The 17,930-nt window shown below is 40.2% G+C and overlaps 1 protein-coding gene across 2 annotated transcripts in view; it reads right to left on the bottom strand.

Moving 5' to 3' along the window:
* Positions 1 to 17,930, bottom strand: part of AGPAT4 (1-acylglycerol-3-phosphate O-acyltransferase 4) — a 74,514-nt gene that overhangs the window by 53,693 nt on the left and 2,891 nt on the right. The window contains exon 2 of one of the 2 annotated variants that reach the window (XM_063390638.1): positions 6,472 to 6,702. The exons of the other annotated variant lie outside the window; for it this stretch is intronic. Within the exon in view, the coding sequence (XP_063246708.1) occupies positions 6,472 to 6,649 (178 nt within the window). The 5' untranslated portion in view covers positions 6,650 to 6,702. The remainder of the gene's footprint in view (positions 1 to 6,471; positions 6,703 to 17,930) is intronic. 2 annotated transcript variants of the gene reach the window in all.

Genomic DNA, 17,930 nt, shown 5'->3' with positions numbered 1-17,930 from the left:
ATCAGCATACAGTCTTGTGTGATCTATTCAAGCTCACTGTCAAGACTTGAACACCTACAAAAACTGAGTAACAACATCAGCAAGTGGCACAAAATGAGAAGGATTGAAATGTTACCAGTTGATACACCAACTTAATGATAGTAGGGAAAATATGGAGGCATATGCTAGGCACTGCAGAGGACTTACTCATAGCAATTAATGCAATTCCACAAACACAATCTGGAAAAAAGTTCAAGCTGTGATGGATGCTGCAAACACACACACACTTAATCTTACTCTACCAGTAAAACAATGGAGAATCTGGGGCAGCAATTGCTCCTTCTGTCTTTCCAAACTGAAGTAGAGAAAGTCAAGGTTTGGTCTCAGCGGAGAATTGTTCAGATAATCAGAAGAACTGTCGTAAGTACATAACAGGCATAAAAGGGTATTAGAAAATAGGCTCAAGAAAGACATTAATGAATCAGAGGAGATGACACTTTAGGGCAGATGATTTCTACTGAAGTTTATTTTTTCTAGAGTTTATCTACATTAAAACTAACATGGACATTTTCTTAGTACACTGTGTTTCCAGTTATTGCCATGGCTTAGCTTGAGAGAAAAAGAGAAGGCTAAAATAATGGTGTAGTTTTCTAAAGGTTCAAATCAACATCTTCCCTTTGCAAGACTATCAAATCTGGCCTCCAGTGTTCCCCCCAGTAGTTGCTGTAAACTTTCCATCATCTTCACCAGTGGCTTTGTATGGATGTGGTGTGTGGAACTAAGATAACAAAGGCTTGTGTAGACAAGTAGCTCTTGAGAAAAACACATTTTGCACAGATTACTCATAACAACATTTCAGAGAGGCTAAGAAAGAAGTCCTAAGTGTCCTATGAAAACTCTTCACTATATCAACATTGACAAGCCTAACTCAGGTTGCTTTGTAAATAAAATACTACAGGACTGCGTTAAGGACACTGTGCCATACTTTGAGAATAGCAGACTACTTCCTCTGCAGCATAAGATGGTGGTAAAGAGAAGTGGAGGAAGAAGAAAGTCCTACCTCTCTGGGTACCTCTTGCTTCCCAGCCCTTCCCAACTACTTAACTGCACCAGAGGCCAGAGCTCTCCTCCCTGCCTCAGTACCAACTTCACACAAACAAATAAAACGGCTGAGGGCTCCTCTAAACTCCAAGAAACAGAGAACTGAGGATTAGAGTGGCCCTGATACTACCACAAAGCCTTGTTCAGATACTCAGTCCTCACACTGCAAAACCTATAGCTGTACACGGAAAGAATTAGCTTTTCTGTGTTATAACAGTCAGACAAGATGATGGAACTTGAAATAGTTCTCAACTTCCTCTGGTTTTGTTTCTAGGAAGCTCAGTCTTAAGAAGAATCAGTTTCCATCTTGTTTTTGCTGCCTGTCAATGAAGAGGCATCAGGGTGCCTCTTTCTATGCAAACAAGGGCTTTCTCCTTAGCAGGATCTACGAACTGCAGCCTACATAGCGTAACTTTACCCAGAGGTGTAATAACACCCCTTTCCTGGCACGACAATAGGTATTAGTACTACTATAATTTATTTATGCAGGCAGATTAGGAGCTAAGTTGATTGCTTTTCAGGCCTTGTGCACCTGTCCACACGACCATGTCATTACTGCCAGGCCTTTTGTCTACGCGACGTTCAGCTGGTGCAGAGTCAGCAGGAGGCCAGCTTGCCACTCACCCCGGGAGCACCAACAGCTCATTTCCCCCGGTACAGCAGCAAGAGGACAAGATAACGACTGCCCTGTCCACAGGCAAATAGCTCCTGCTCAGCACCTCTACAGACCATGTGTCCTGTCTGTGGATGCCCCTCTCTCACAGCCGAGGCGCGTGTCCTGAACAGTCGACAGGAGCCCAGCACACTCTGCCTGACCTGGGGTTGCACTTCAACAGCCAAGCAAGCACAAACTGATTTGGGAAGTACAAACCACGTTCCCACTGCCCAGCAAGCTGTGCAGCCATGTGCACATTTGACATGAATCCCAAGACAATCTGTTCACTCTATGTGTTTGGCCAACTTTACAAGATACTGGAGAAAAGCTCTGTGTACCCCTTGTGGTGGTTTGCTATCACTTGAGAGGGAGGAGTAAGGTGTATTCCCACCTCTTCCAATTCAGGCACAAACAGCATCTAAGAGAACTGTGATGTATTCCAGACTAAGTGCTTCCTACCTTGGTTCTCTGGTCTTTTAGAAAAAGAAACTGAGGACAAAATGTTCCTAAATTATTTAAAAATAAAACCCAAGATTGATTGCTTGCCCAACCCTTGCTCTTATGCCAACTTCCAAGCATACTTACGCTTGAAATTTTTATTGTTATAACCCTATTGAGGTTTGCAGCGTTCAGTTTTCTTATTACGGTGTACTCTGTTGATTTGAGTATGAGGGAGTTTATCTGGGTTGTCATTTACAAAAGGGAGAGTGGATTAACAGGCAGTTGAACCAATCTGTGAATATTTTTTCTGCAAGTTATGAGCCCAAAGATTTTGGTGTCTTGTTTTTATTTTGGGAGGGTTTCTAGGTTCTTGTGTATGTAGTTTCTTTTGCTGTTTGTTTTGGGGGGGGTTTGGTTTGTTTATTAACATGAAAGAGGGTACAAAACCCATACCAATTTTTTGGCTTGTTTCAAGATCAGCACAGACAAAAGTTGGTTCTTTTGAAGCTGGATGTCCACTCTTTGCAACAACACTCTTCAGTAAAGGTCAAGACATACAGAGGACATAAGACTAGAACTAACCATTACTCTGTACATATTTGTCAAATGGGATAACAGGAACAAAGTGGAAGAGTTTATTTATAGCAAAGTATGAGAAGTATCTTGGAGACATAAAAGCAACCCAAACTGCAATATGGGGAACAGATAACACATCCTTTGGAGAGCATCTCCAATGCTATTACATATTGGAGCAGGTCAGTAGAGAAGCTAAGCTCACCCTCTTGACTCACAATTGGTTTCAAGAATGGCAATAACTTCTTATCATCAATTACGGAAGGCAACTTGTTATATGCCATTACACCTGCTCTGTTTCATTAAAAGCAAGTTATTGCTCTAGTTAATCCTTCTGGCTGTCAGTTCAATCGGGAAAACAGGTTTTTAGCTCTTCTCTAACTTGCATTGATGAAAAGTTTGGTGTCTGTGGCTTTAGCCTTCTGGGCTCTCAGTAGTTACGGTGAGAAGCTGCAGTGCAGGTGCCAAACTCATGGCAGAGAAGCAGAAGCTCGCACAGGTACCTGTGCTCAACTACCACAGCACAGCCATTCCATGCAGCCAGGTCACGGCATGAAGCTGCTGAAGGCTCTGGGGCACACGTGTTATGAGGAGGAACTGAAGGAGAAAAGGAGGATCAGGGGAGACTTTATCCTTCACTACCACTACGTGAAAGGCGACTGTAGCAAAGTGGAGGTTGGCCTCTTTCCCAAGTAAAAAGTGACAGGACAAGAGGAAACTGATTCAAACTGCACCCGGAAAGGTTTAGATTGGATATTTGGGAAACTTTCTTCATGGAAAGGGTTGTCAGGCACTGAAACAGGGTCCCAGGATTTGAGTCATCATCCTTGCAAATATTTAAAAGATGTGTAGATGTGGCTCTTAGGAACATGGTTTAATGGTGGATTTGGTAGTGCTGAGCTGACAGTCGGACTCAATCACAAGGGTCTTTCCAACCTTAATGGTTCCATGATTCTGTGAATACTTTACCTCGAGAGCTAGTCTGGTTTGATCTGTGTGAACAGAGAAGTCCTTCAACTCAAGCTGCACGACTTAAGTGAGGACAACTCAAAACAGCACTTTAGCTCCTCATATACATTATGACAGCAAGACAGTGCACAAGGAGAAGTGAGAATATCATGTTCTTATATAAGGAAGGAGATAGGAAGAAAAAGGGTATAAGGAAATACCACTATGTGAAATATAAAAACCCCCAATTTGCCCAAAGAGCACAGCATCAAAGACAAAATAACTCTCCAATTTCATGGAGCCATTTACCTCTGCCTTTGACATCAAATGGAAAACAACTGAACTTGCAGGATCTAAGGGCAACTGCTGCTTTCATTTCATTTTTCAATTAAACCATGCCTGCTCTATTTCACTCTTTAGTTGACCTGGTGACTCAGGCTGTATCAGGCTCTCAAGGCAACATCATGCTTGTCACCACTGGAAAAAAGCACATGCCTCTTTATATCCTCCGATGCTGAACCTCATTGTCTCCAACTGTAGGCTGTTTCCATGACTTTCATCAGACCCATACAGACCTGACTTATTAAATGTCACCACATCAGTGGCCCCCAAAAACATATTCATTTTGATTTATTGGTTTTTAATTCTTTGAAATACTTTTTCAAATTAGATATAATTTTTCCCTTTCCAAATATCACTCAAATAAGGGTGACTCATCAGATGCTAGCTTGCTCTGTTGTAAAGCTAAAATAAATGGCTTTACTTAGACATACTTTGTTCTGAGCGTGACTGGGCAAAAACCTCACAACACAATCTATTCCAGTGGCATCAACACCGAAGACTAGATCAGCAACCCTGAGTAGAAAGCCATCTGCCCCACCAAGGACAACAAGGCAGGATTACTCCCTCTTCCATACTGTCCATCTCCTAGATCAGACTAGATGGAGCTAAACTGAAGGATTCAGCCTGAAGACTGTAGAGCAGCTGATATCTCTGCACTAAGTAGCCAAAACCAAGTGCAAGCCAAAACAAATTAGCCAGAAGGCATTGAATGAAATATAATAATATATACCTACATACAGCTGTACAGTATCTTCTACATGCCATGGCTTCAAACATATACTATGCTCTAGGCAAAAGGTAAAAACCTGGTCATATTCAATGCCACTGTTTGTACATGCAAATGAACAGTGCTTGAGAATTCACTACCTTCAGGGACATACACACAGACAGCAAAAATGAATTTTTTCAGAAGGAACATCCTCTCTCCATTACAGAAGTAATAAAACAGCATCCTCAATTAATTTGGACCTATACACTCTGACACACTTGAAATTTAAGTCAGAAGTATGCTTTAAAAAATGCTTGTAATAGTTGCTCATCAGAGTCACTGATGAAAGATGAATAGTTCCTAGTGGCCCCCAAGTTGAGGCAGATGTGACAGATTTCTACTTCACACAGTTTATTATGAATACTAACAATGTTTTTCTGTTTCAGGTGCCTAGTAACAGAAAAGATTACCTGAAAGAAACCATTTTGCTGCGTTTCTACAGCTCAATTGTTAAATGCTATATTGGAGGGTTGTTTTCCCCAGCATGAAAACATCCCTAAGTCACTTAGCATTGACAGTGACATCACACTTAACAATCTTTAGGGAGCAACAAAAAGCATGCATTTTTCAACAGTTTCCTTCTAAGAAAGTACTTTTGAGGTTCAGAAAGGACCAGGAAATCTCTCTGGAAGGCGGACACATTTAAAAGCACACTCCTAAATACTGAATGCAGGAACATTAGCATTTCTGTAAGAGTTTCTGTGAAGGATTCTCTCTGCTGTAAGTTAATGCAGTTATATGGAAGTCATAAGCAGCAGTATAATAAAATTGCTGAAACTGCAGTTGTAGCTCTTTAAAAGCAAATATATAAGCAAACTGATTATAACAAGAAAACTGCATATGTTCTGATAATTCATTGTTGTCAGGTGAAGATTCCACCAAACTCCTACTAATAGAAAACAACCAAATGGGTACAGCTCTCATGCATTTCACTGGAATTACCTACTTTGTCAAGTCCCAGTCAACTGTCACATCTCACAGCAGTTTCAAAGGTCTGGTCTATCTACAACATCCTGAGGTCATGCTCTCATCTCCCCCTAAAAAATCAGTATCACTGCAATCCCTGCTTCTTTCAACTGGTTAAAGGTTACCTGCTGTATTCTGAATTATAACTACATGCATACACTAAATACATACAGATGCAGCTTACATCTGAAATCCTATTCAAAGAAAAAACGGTTTATAACTGGCTTAAGAAAGAAACACATGAAATCGAAGATTTTTCCTTTTTTTTCCTGTTATTTCCCAGTCCTGAACAGGATGTGCACATGAAACATTTAAACCAAGATCATAAACAAAATCATGGATGATAAAAAGATTGAAAGCATTATTGGAAGTGACTTTTTAACACTGCAAGCCTTACAGATAATAGCTAAACTCGCTGAGATGCATTATTTGGTCAATATTTCTCATTTGGTTTAATGAAACATGATGGATGAGAGGCAATCTTTCTTCAACATACTGAGTCAAGCAAGTATCCCACTATAAAAGTGCAAAACATTTCAGCACAACAAGACATTTCAACAAGGCATGTGTCTCAATACAAGTGCACGTGCTGTAGGAAGCAGATATGACCTTTATATAGGCTTTGAAATCCAGAACTTTTCTACCAATTCTTTCAAGACAAAATATGAATATAATTTTTAAAAAAAAGAAATCTTACGGCTTGATATGCAGTAAGCCAGCCTGCAGTTGATCCTCCTGAACAGTTGCTTGTTGATTGGCCAAAGTATAAGTGTAAAGAGTTGAATGAAGTTAATGATCAGTCCTGACACTATAAATATGTAGCAGATCAGAAGGTGGCAAATGAATTGCGACTTCAGAAAGCCAACGATGTCCATGATTTGCTGAGAAAGCAAGAGGGTACCTTCAGACACAAAATTCAGAAGACAACCTGCAAAACCAAATAGTATCAGCAGTTACAGAGTGCATTTATTTCTACAGACAGATTTAAAACAATCTTCACACACTTAAATTAAACATAAATCTATTGTAGGAAAAGGCCTGATGTCAGTATTTGCAAAAGCAACAACGGAAAAAAATTATTGTGTTTGTGAATCAATTTATACTTTGCTTTGGAAACAAAATTTTAAATTTCAATCTTAACTCGTGAAACCTGTTAGCATGTGACTCCACTTCATGAACTACAACACTCTTCTGTAAGGTCTTCATTGATAAAATATGAGCTAATATTTTGGTTTGAGCTATATGATAGCTCTGATATGAACTTACATTTTTATTTGAATTATCTGTACCTCATAAGACATGTACTGTCACTTCTGTAATCTTCAAGGGCAGCTCCAAAATAAATGCAAGCTTTAGAGCTTGGTTAGGAGATGTGCTTCTCTCTACAAGCTATGCCAGCCACGGTCCCCAAATCAGAGGCAGCAGCAGCCCCTTAATTCTAGCTTTTTTTGTCTTCTTCCCCTCTCAAATAACAGCTGATTTTGGCAAGAGAATAAAAGCTTGGCTATGCACAATACACACAATTTGTTCAATTATTCCTTGAAACTGAGTCTGTCAGTTATAATCCATAAAGCCAGAAATGAAACATCAATAGCAGTACTAGCCCGTGACCCAGCAGTGTTTCCGGAAGGAATCAATCTAATGTTACTTATAAAATGTTTCTATAATTTTGGAAATGTCCAGTCCAACTGTAGCAATTGAGCATTCAGAGGAAATGTCTCTGCCGAGTATTCTGACCTATCAAATGTTGTACCGACCTCCCGGTCCCACCACTACCACCACTGCTAGAATGAAGATACATCTCTCAGTAAACACAACCCTCAGTATTCTGAACACAGTTAGACACGAGGTGCTTCTGCCATCCTGTTCCATTCCTCCACTGTTCCCCCTCTAGGCGTGGAAGAGTTTTCCCAGGGAGGAAGCCCTGAGACAGTATTTCTGAATGTGCCAGTCACATGCAACAACAAAACAGCAGCTGTCAGCAGCCTAGGGAATTAACTGATGAAAAAAAATCTTTATGCCTACCCTTTTAGTTTATATGAGACCCCATTATGTGAGGCACTGAGTCTAGATCAGTGTCCTGAAACATTTGTTTTACTGCCCTTTGCTGACTCTGCTCACCACAGCAAACAGCACTCACAAGAATTGCTGCAGAGCCTTCGGAAGTTATTTCACCAGTTTTACAACTGCAAGGGAGACGAGGAAAAATTTAAGAAAGAGAATTGGTATTGTTGTATAATTTATATAAAGAGTTTATGGCAGTCCCAAGCCTATTATTAGCAGACAAAATGTGCCCTTTTGTTCCCTTTATCTTGCTGTACTATTCTGTACCACAGCTGACACCAGCTGTAGCTCAGAATGGCAGAACAGGCCTCTATTCATTGCAGTAACCACTGTCATGATACTCGCAAAAAGCTCTTCCAGCTTTAACAAACCATACTATCAAAGATAGGATTCTTAGGGTCGCAGACAATTTACTAGCTTGGGCTTTGACTGAAGGCTTTGTTTTTGAAGGCTAAGGAGAATGAGAAATGTTATCTAGTAGGAACCACTGCTGTGTTTCTTCTCCAACCCTTCCACTGAGCACACAGAAGACAAAGCCAAACAATTAAAAAGAAAAAGGCGGCAGCCTTCTTTAAAGCAGTCAGAATAGAAGCAAGCAGCTACACTCTGCAGTGTCCAAGATGCGGATGACCGGTTTTATCCTACTATCCTTGGTTAAAAATGATCAGAAGGGTGTTTTGTGCTAGTCTGCATGTTTAATTCTATCCCACAAAATCACACTAACCTAATTCCCAGAGATCAGTAAGACATGGGATAAAACATAAAAACAGCAGCCACAAATAAAGACTGTTTACTTAGTGAAGACCAGAAAACTCACTCTTTGATATAATCAACATAAATCTAGTGTAGTAAGCAGCTGACAGATAGACTGTGTAACAAAAATAATTAGTCGTTTTGTCCACCAATTAACCCAGTAAATTTTTTTGTTACCTTTTTGTTATAATAGATGTCAAACTTTATTAAAATTTACATTTATGTAAATCATTTACTTCCTGCTGGGTCTTTAAAATAAAACTTCACAGAAATAAAATTAAAAAATATGAGATAACCCTGATAAAACATAATTATTGCCTTAAAATTTTATTAAGCCACAATGGAATGTCTGAAAGTAATTAATTTTCTTACTACAGCTATCAAACTTCAATTTGGTAAAGCTTCAGAGAGCTGTTTTAAGGCAAACTAAATCTACTTACGCAGTACTATTCAAAGGCATCTAACCTAACTTGCTTGCAAAAGGAACAAGAAATGAGAGGCACTGCTTACATTTTTCTTTTCAGGAACGTAGGGACTACACAGAGAAATTTTATCTTTTGACTAAATGCAATCTTGTTTCCCTATAAAGTGTGCAGCCCAAATATCGTATAGGGAATGGTTGCTAAGTTTCTGTTTCTCAGGCATAAACTCATTCTTTTAAGATTTTTTGGACTGTTTTCATCATGCAAATCCCAAGAATGTACTTTATTCTTGGTACAAGTAACAAAAAGAATCTGTTCTGATCTTGTGAATGAGGTCTAGAAACATAGGTTTAAGAGTCCACAGAAACACCTTACACTTACTCTCTGTCTTCTAAAAAGTCCTCATGGGTAACATCAACATAACACCAGTTCAAGTGATAAAAGAGTCAGATCTTAATTCTTAATCCATGTTGCTGGTTTAATAAATTAGTGATTTCCTTATAGATAATGACTGAAAATTACAGCAGTCTTTTAAAAACAAAAGGGCCAATCAATGCATTTTCTCAGATGTTATTAAGATCAGAATGCTGCCAAGAAGCTCTCTTCTATCAAACACCCCTTAAATTAATGATGAGAAAATGGCTAGCTAGAGCATCTAAACCAGATAAGGACATTCTTTAATAGCAGTTTTCCTCTGGATACAGAACAAAAGACTCAAACCTCAAATGTCTGTTTAGGGACCAAGTCAACAAGCATCTATTCATGTGACTAAGAGGTCACATGTTCCGGTTTAAAAGCAAATTACATGACTATTCATTCTAACTCTTCTCCCTCCCACTTCCACTCTTCAGCAAGATCCACTGTGTTTTCTACTTCAACCCTTCTCAGCATTTCCTTCTGCTTAGACTAACTGATCAGGAGGACACCGAAGTGATAACGCAAGTGAAGAACTCCATGCCAGCAGAGGCTGCTGCGAATGAACGCTTCTATTGCATACTTCCAAGTCAGTACGCATTTTGAGACTACAACTAGAGATTTCATAAAGAACACAACTGTTTGCACTTTTAGAGAAAGCACACAAATGAAGAAAAGAACTGTCACCCACTTTTCCCAAAGTTCATGTAGTAATACAGAGTTCTTGCAGTGTGGAAAGCAAGATGGTACATATCTGACAGCATCTAGATTGAGCTGGTATCACACACTTAGAGGCAAGTCAGCACTATACCTTTTTTTTCAGTATGTATTTCAAGCTTACATGAAAATTTTCACTTACATTTAGTCTTTGATTCAGTCCTCAAATGCTTTGCTGCAAGTTAAAAACAACTAATGAGATGATGATGATGGTGTCTATTCTTGCATTTTCTCATCTAAACCAGATTCTTGGATGGATGAGTTACAAAGACTGTTATGAAAATATGCTCAGGTCAGATTAAGCAGTTTCAGTAGTGCCTTTTCAGTATCAGTATCAGTTGCCACCAAAGTCCCAGTATTTAACACTGGTGAGGCCAAAATGGAGTACTGCATCCATTTCTGAGCCCCTCACTACAAGGACATTGAGGTGCTGGAACACGTCCAGAGAAGGTCAGCGGAGCTGGTGAAGGGTGTGGAGCCCAAGTCCTGTTAGGAGTGACTGAGGGAGCTGGAAGTGTTTTGCCTGGAGAAAAGGAGACTGAGGAGTGATCTCATCGCTCTCTACAACTCCCTGAAAGGAGTGTATAGCCAGCCTCTTCTTCTAGGTAACCAGACAGGACAGGAGGACACAGTCTTAAGCTGTATGAGGGGAGGTTCAGGTTGGACATCAAGAGGAATTTCTGCACAGAAGGGGTGATTACACATTAGAATGGGCTGCCCAGAGAGGTGGTGGAGTCACTGACCCTGGAGGCGTTTAAAGGAAAGATAGGACCTGGCACTCAGTGCTATGGTCTGGTTGACAGGGTGGTGTTCCATCAAAGTCTTTTCCAACCTGACTGATTCTGTGAAAAGAGCACAGACAGCAGCACTGCATATACATCAGTCTATTTTAACAGATAATGCTGTTAAATGCTGCTGTACATGAAATACATATGCAAAGCAAGTCACAGGAAGCCCCTGTGCTCTTCTCTTTCTGTCAGTGAGCATCAAGCTAGCAAAAGTGAGGTTGCGTCCATGCATTCACCTGCAAGGAGACTGTATCTGTACACGCCACATCAAAAAAATCCCTAGATCTGGAGGAAACTACTTGCTACTTGCCTCATGCTTAATTAGGGTTTGAATGACTTTCCACCTCCCTCAAAGACAACTACAACAGCATTTTTTCACTGCCCTTCTTTGTTAGCAGCTGATGATGTTACATTAAACGTCTCTAAGTAGAGTCTGTTTTGACCATGATGGTAACCGGTGAATGACCCCCCTGTCCTTATCTCAACCCACAAACTTTTTTGTCTGATTTTATTCCCTTGTCCTGCTGAGGAAGGAGAGTGAGGAAACAGTTTGATGTAAACCTGGAAGTCAGCCAAGGTCAACTCACAATTTCTCCAAAAAGTCCCAAATTGGGGAATAACTTGAATGCATCCTAAGATCTTTTCCCAAAGTTAAGGGAACTTAGGAATGCTTTCAGATTTTCATGAGGAGTCCTGCATTCCTGAGCTGCACGTTGTTACAATGGAGAAAACAGTCAGTCTGGCTGTTTCAAAAGCTGAAGAATCTACCAGCAAGATTTAGAATTTCAAATTTATATACTTGCTGTGAAACTAACTTACTCTTTATCATCTACTTAGCAGAGAGATAATTTGTGTAACAGAGTGTAAACTGAAGAAACAGAAGTAATCTGGGAGTTTTTAAATGGTTATCATGGCATAATGCTTTCCCCTTCTCCCTTTTAAATTTTCTTCCTGCTGTGATCTAATGTAGGGAAAACAGCTACACAAACTCTGCATGCCTGCCAGGACACAAGCCCTCTGTGTACACATACCTTAGTGGCAAAATGCATAGCAGAGCTCCTGTTAGACTCAATGCTTGTCCCAGTGTAGCAAAGTGTGAATACAGCAAGGTGAGGAGGATGACAGCAGTTCAAGAGAGGCATGCATAGTCTGGGAAGGAGAGGGAAAGATGGGGAGCAACTGCCCAGGTTCTGGTGAGAAGCAGTTCAGTCTTGCTCCTTTTTCCAGAAGCATGAAATATTCAGGGAGGAGGGAGCTGAACTTAAACACATGTCAATACAAAACTCCTTGGCGATGCAACATTTAGAGACTGCAGGGTTTGATGCTGAGAGGAGGTATTTAGTTGGAAAGAATAAAATCTCTTGAAGTTAAGCACTTCTGCTTCAAGCTTCTGAAGAGATCCTCAAGAAATACATCAGGGTGAAGTACATCAGTTATCTCGGGTGCAGAACATGCAGTTCACAAAAATAGCACTGGAAGGCAAGTCGCTTCTTTCCAAAATGCCAAGTGTTGCTGTTCAACTGTTTCCCACACAGATTTCTGTACTTTAATACATTCATATATGTGCATATAAATATATATAAAGCATAATTATTTGCAATTTGCTTGGGAAAAAATAAAATAAAGAGCTGCATTAAGATACACAAGATGTAGATGAGTTTATCAGAGTTCAGTCCCAGAGTTCAGTCCTGGAGACCACTGAGTCCTTCTGTTCTCTTTTTTACTTTATTACTTTAACTGAGTCCATTAACCTAAAAAGTCACTTGCACTGACAAGGACAGCACCACACACAAGTAAAATTTAGGGACTAAGCAAGACAGCAGGATTAAACAGTAAAAAAAAATTACAAGAAAGTACACTGAGAATCTAAGCAGGATGTGGGCTATGCTATCACACTAACAAAAGCAACCTGGATAGTTCCTCAAAAATAACTGAGGTGAATAACCACAAAGGGTGTAGGACATGCAACTATATCACATGCTCACAAACAATTTACTTTTTTCATGGACAACTTTAAGTGCTTAATCAAAGGTAACCAGACCCACATGTTACTGTCATCTGGCACTCTATAAAAAACAACCCCTCCAGAAACATACTTGCACAAAGTCACTTCAGTGATTTATGGCATTCTGTAAAAGTACAGGTGGTTTGTTAAATTACTGATTCTGAATGTTTGCAACAATGAAAGCCTTAGCAAATACAAACACACCTATGAACATCTGTAAGTAGAGATGCTTTTGCATTTATGATACATGAAGTTTTGAAATTTTGTACAGAACAGTCATGGACCAACTGGGGCAACTGTACAAGTTGTACAGTTTCAAGTACACAGGTCAGAGTCAGTCCAGTTAGGGCACTGATCCTCAATGCAGAGCCTAAGAAAAATCTCTCAAGGATGAGATACACACCATCGCTCCTTACACAGGAAATGAACACATTAAAAACTACACAGGCAGCAGGGGCAGCACAGCAGGATGTTGCTACCTGCGTAGTAATACTAACCCAGCATCAAGGGCACACTGATCACCACCACACTGGGCATTTCAGATCCAACACAAGAGTAGCTACTGAGTTCTTCAGTGGTTACTATAAACACATTTCTTTTAAAAGAGCCCACATAAGTGGGGGTATGGAAGTAGGCTGACAAAGGATTATTCCGGAGCTGGTACAAAAACAGGGTTGCTTTTTAAAATTGTGCTGGGAGTTCAAACGTTCTCTTGGGAAGCGATAAGCTTTGGAAAGAAGGCCTCTCTATGAAGACTCATAGCTGATGCCACTGATTGCCCTCACCTTGTTTTAAGAACTGTAAATTATATTCACAGCAACACAAAGGATCGGCACAAGGTACAGGAACTGCTTGTACAGTCTCAACAGACAAAATACTTCCCCCACATCCAAACCACATTACATGTGTGGCAGCAAAGAAACCTGGATCACATTTTCAAAACTTCAAATATTTAATCTGCTATTCTTACCCACAATGAATTGCAAAGTTAGACTATGAAAGTATCACCTCCTGACTCCAGTTCTGCAACAGACACACACCTCTAACACAGAAGCAGTTGTATCCAGGAGGAGGAGTTTCATATCCTCTCAGCAGACTTAGTAACGTGAGCAAGTCCATTTCTCTATGCAAGATCAAATCCTTCATCTGTATAGGATTAGCAAGTAGTGTGGATTTTGCCGATTTTTTTTCCTGTATTTATCCACCCCCTCTGATAGGAAAAGTTACAGCCATTCAGAAACACTAGCAAAATAAACCTGGCAAGATCCCTGTTGCTGCTCCCCTTACCTCCCCTGGCAGAGAGCTTGTGAAAGTTACGTGGTAAATCCACAGAATAGCCAACACCCGAACCACAACCTGCTACTTCCCCAGGCTTCATTTTCAACATGAAATGGTACTTTTAATACTCCTTTATTTGCCTTCTTGCCCTTGCTCATGCTTTCCTCGCAACACCTTTTTAAAGGCCACACATAGAGAGCAGAGAAGGAATGGACACATCTCACAAGGACCTTCAGCAGAAGCAGATGATGCAATAAGTATAAATGCTCCTGTACAACCCAGAATGTATTATGTGCTGATCTAATGCACTCTGGTTTCCCTTCCTTTCTCCAATCCTCAAGAAATGTAAGTCAAGTATTCAGCAACTTGGATGGTTCTGTACCATAAGCTACAAGTTACAGCTTTAGCACTAAGTGGGCTGTATAACGTGCATACACACACAAATAAATGTCTTTCCTATTCTTCTTACCCGAGAAGGAATCAAAGGCATTGACAGATGCTACAAAGACATCAATCAGAAGATGAAAATCATCAGCACCGGGAAAAGGGTAATTTTCTTTCCTCACTCCCATATAGAGACCTCTTTATATTTTCTGGAATTGTGACCTACATTTTAGTAACTTTGGGCAGTGTCTTTAAGCCTTTTCCCAGGAGCTGAGTTCCTAACTCTTGTGGCTTTGTCGTTTTGTTTATTTAAAAAAGCCAGAAAGTGCAACTACAGAATAACACAGAATTTGTGGCAGCAAGAATCTTAAAAAAAATAAATTGTGGAAAGTGGCAGAGATAGGGCATGAGTCACTGAGCTGAGAAATACACCACGGTGACAGCACTGCTGGTTTCAAGTGCAACTTCCACCACTGAGCTGTGGGCTGCTAACAAATTTTCTGCTGTCCCCACAACCTCAGTAAGACTCCTCCTAATGCGGTGCCTCTCTGAGCAGCTGTATGGCCCCTGCTGGACACAACCATGTTCTCCTACTTGGCGGGTCTGAGCCCTGCTGCCCACGCTGCCACAGATGCAACAGGTACGTGGCACAGACCACATTCTCTGCGCTCCCAAGTCACACGGTGTGAGCCAACAGCACCGACCTTCTCCACGAGGGGATCCAACAGCTTCTAGCATAAATCACAAGACATCGTTAACTGTGCTGGAAATAAAAAGTGCCATTCGCCTGATTACAGCTCCAAGTGAGCTGCTAGGTTTTTGTATCTTCTGTGACAGGAGACAGTCTCCTTCAGCTAAGCCATTTGCATATTTTTAATTAATATGAAGCAACATTAGGATGCTATTTGAATACTAAGGAAACATTAAACAGAAAAAGACTCGCAAGTCCTTTTTTTAACATCTAAGTATTGATTTAATTTGTCTGTATTCTATCATATGACGCTGAAGAGTATGAAGTAGCTGAATTTCTCCTTTATGAAAATTTGCATCCCCAAACTGGAAATGACAATGCAAACAAAAGATGCAGCCACACCAAGACAGAGACACACAGGATATTAATACTTATTCATTAAATATTGTTTAATGATTCTTTCTGTAGAAAACAGTTTAAATGAAGAATGAAGCTTCCAGATTTATTATTCAAAGAAAACCAACTCCTGCCCAAAAGAGCTACCACCTAATACTTAAAAAAAAAATCTTATAGATGGGATGTGGATGGCATGGTTCCAAAAAGTACCATGCCAGCTACAGTGAAAGGCTCAGATGCACCTACACAGGAAACAACCAGACACCCAGATGCCAGGTAAAAACCCCAAATAAACATGGTGACAGCTTTACCCACATATCAGCAGTCCCATTCTACATCACTTTTCACTCACCTCTGCCTCATGATTTGAGTGTTCAAAACTATTTTGCCACAACATGAACTAAGAATACTTTCAGCCTCCTCATTCTCCCTGACCATCAGTCCACTAACAGCCTGATTTAATTTGAGAACTTCAGAGAATAAAAAAGCCTTTAACACAGGCACCAGTTTTATCAAGTCCAGTTATAAAGGGAGGTTGCATTTTGCACCCGATTCAAACCCTGTTGAAGCCAAAAGAAATCTCTCAACAAGTTTCAATTGTCCTTGATGTTTAACAAACATTATGATTCCAAAACAGCCAAATGTGATGTAACTAATCAACGATCTTGTATTCTCAGCACCTAAAGCCAGGGCTCATCTAAACCACTGCAAACATCCAGCAAGATCATTCAGAGACAGTATTTGATCTGACTGCATTTACTTTACTGGATGGCAAGTGTGCAGATGTTAACAGTTCCTAAACATGCAGCTAAGAATCCAGGAACATTTTTATAAATTTTGCACTCAATTAAGTATTAACATCTACCTGGATTTTCTTCATCACTGAACAACTGCACATGCCCAGGTCCTTTTACAAGTCTGGCTTTGAGCATTTCTCCTGCTTACTTTAAATATTTTTGAGTTACTTTTATAAGGCTTAAATTCAAAATGAAGCTTTTCTCTGTCTCCCTCTTGGGTGAAATGCAATATTTACGCACACACTCAGAGGCACATGCACGTAAAAAACATACAGTGAGACAGAATCACAGAATTAACCCCTGACCAACTACCTGTGACTTGAAGGGGGAACCTCATAAATGATTCAAGAGCAATTGTAGTCTGCTTGCAGGCAGACTGCTTCTACACCTTTCAGAAGTGCAAAGCAGTATCTCTAGTAATAGTATTTTCTAAAATACTCAAAAATGCTAAGAAGAGGCAAAATACAATGAGTAAAAACATGAATAACGTGGAGACAGGGAAAGAAGCAGGACACAGTTTAACTTTCACAAAGTAGCTGTCACTTGAAGTCATGTGCCATTTCTACATATAGATTCCATATAGACTCCCCCAAAATATATTTCTTTCCCTGTCTTTAACAGCAGTTGTTAAGTCAAGTCTTGTCCATTTTCAGATAGGTGAAAAAATCTGCATTATCTGCAAATGAACCAGCATGGACAAACCTTTACATCCACCTGGATCCTGCTAGAAAAATGTGACTGAAATTTAACCTTGTTGGCCCAATTAAAAAGAAACCTAGTGCACATTAGAGATTTTTTAGATGTTAATAAATAGTCTCATATGCAACTCAAATCAGTGTGATTGTCTTTGCCTGCAACTCCTTAATACCCTTCCAGCAAGCAAACTCCCTCTCAGTGACCTCTGACTCCCTTCCAGCCTAGAACTGGTTAATTGCCTTTCCCTGTTCCTGTTATTTATGCTACAGTAGAAACCTCAAGCCAGGTCAACCCTTTTGCAAGAAGCAGAAAATTATTTCAGTGTAAAGCTCTTTGTGGCAGAATATAACACGACAGACAGAAGAGCAGAAGGTCAAAACAGTGGCACAAGAAGTAAAAAGGCTTTAAGTTCAAGTTGAAGAACAGACCACTAGAAGGACATAACACAGCATCTCCTGGTGGACTCACTACAGTTGTTACACTGCTCCGCTCGGTTCTGAACACATAGCTTATGTGCCTTTTCAGCAAATCCACTACAGCTACACTATTTTTCTCACATCATCCAAGAGGGGTCTTTGCAGCACCTTCGTCCTTGCCACAACACACAGTTACTCTCATTCATTTCCATTTCTTCCTTCTCTGACCTTACCTTGGATCCTACCTCCTCTCTAGATTGAGTCACAGGGGGGGAGATGGGGAAAAGTGTGAAAATGAAGTGAGTCAGCAGTTTCTGAGCAGCACACAAGCAGTA

The sequence above is a fragment of the Prinia subflava genome, chromosome 2 (assembly GCF_021018805.1).
Source record: "Prinia subflava isolate CZ2003 ecotype Zambia chromosome 2, Cam_Psub_1.2, whole genome shotgun sequence".
In the NCBI taxonomy this organism is placed as follows: Eukaryota; Metazoa; Chordata; class Aves; order Passeriformes; family Cisticolidae; genus Prinia; species Prinia subflava.
The sequence above is the reverse complement of the archived record's forward strand: the minus strand, read 5'-3'. Positions and strand labels throughout refer to the sequence as shown.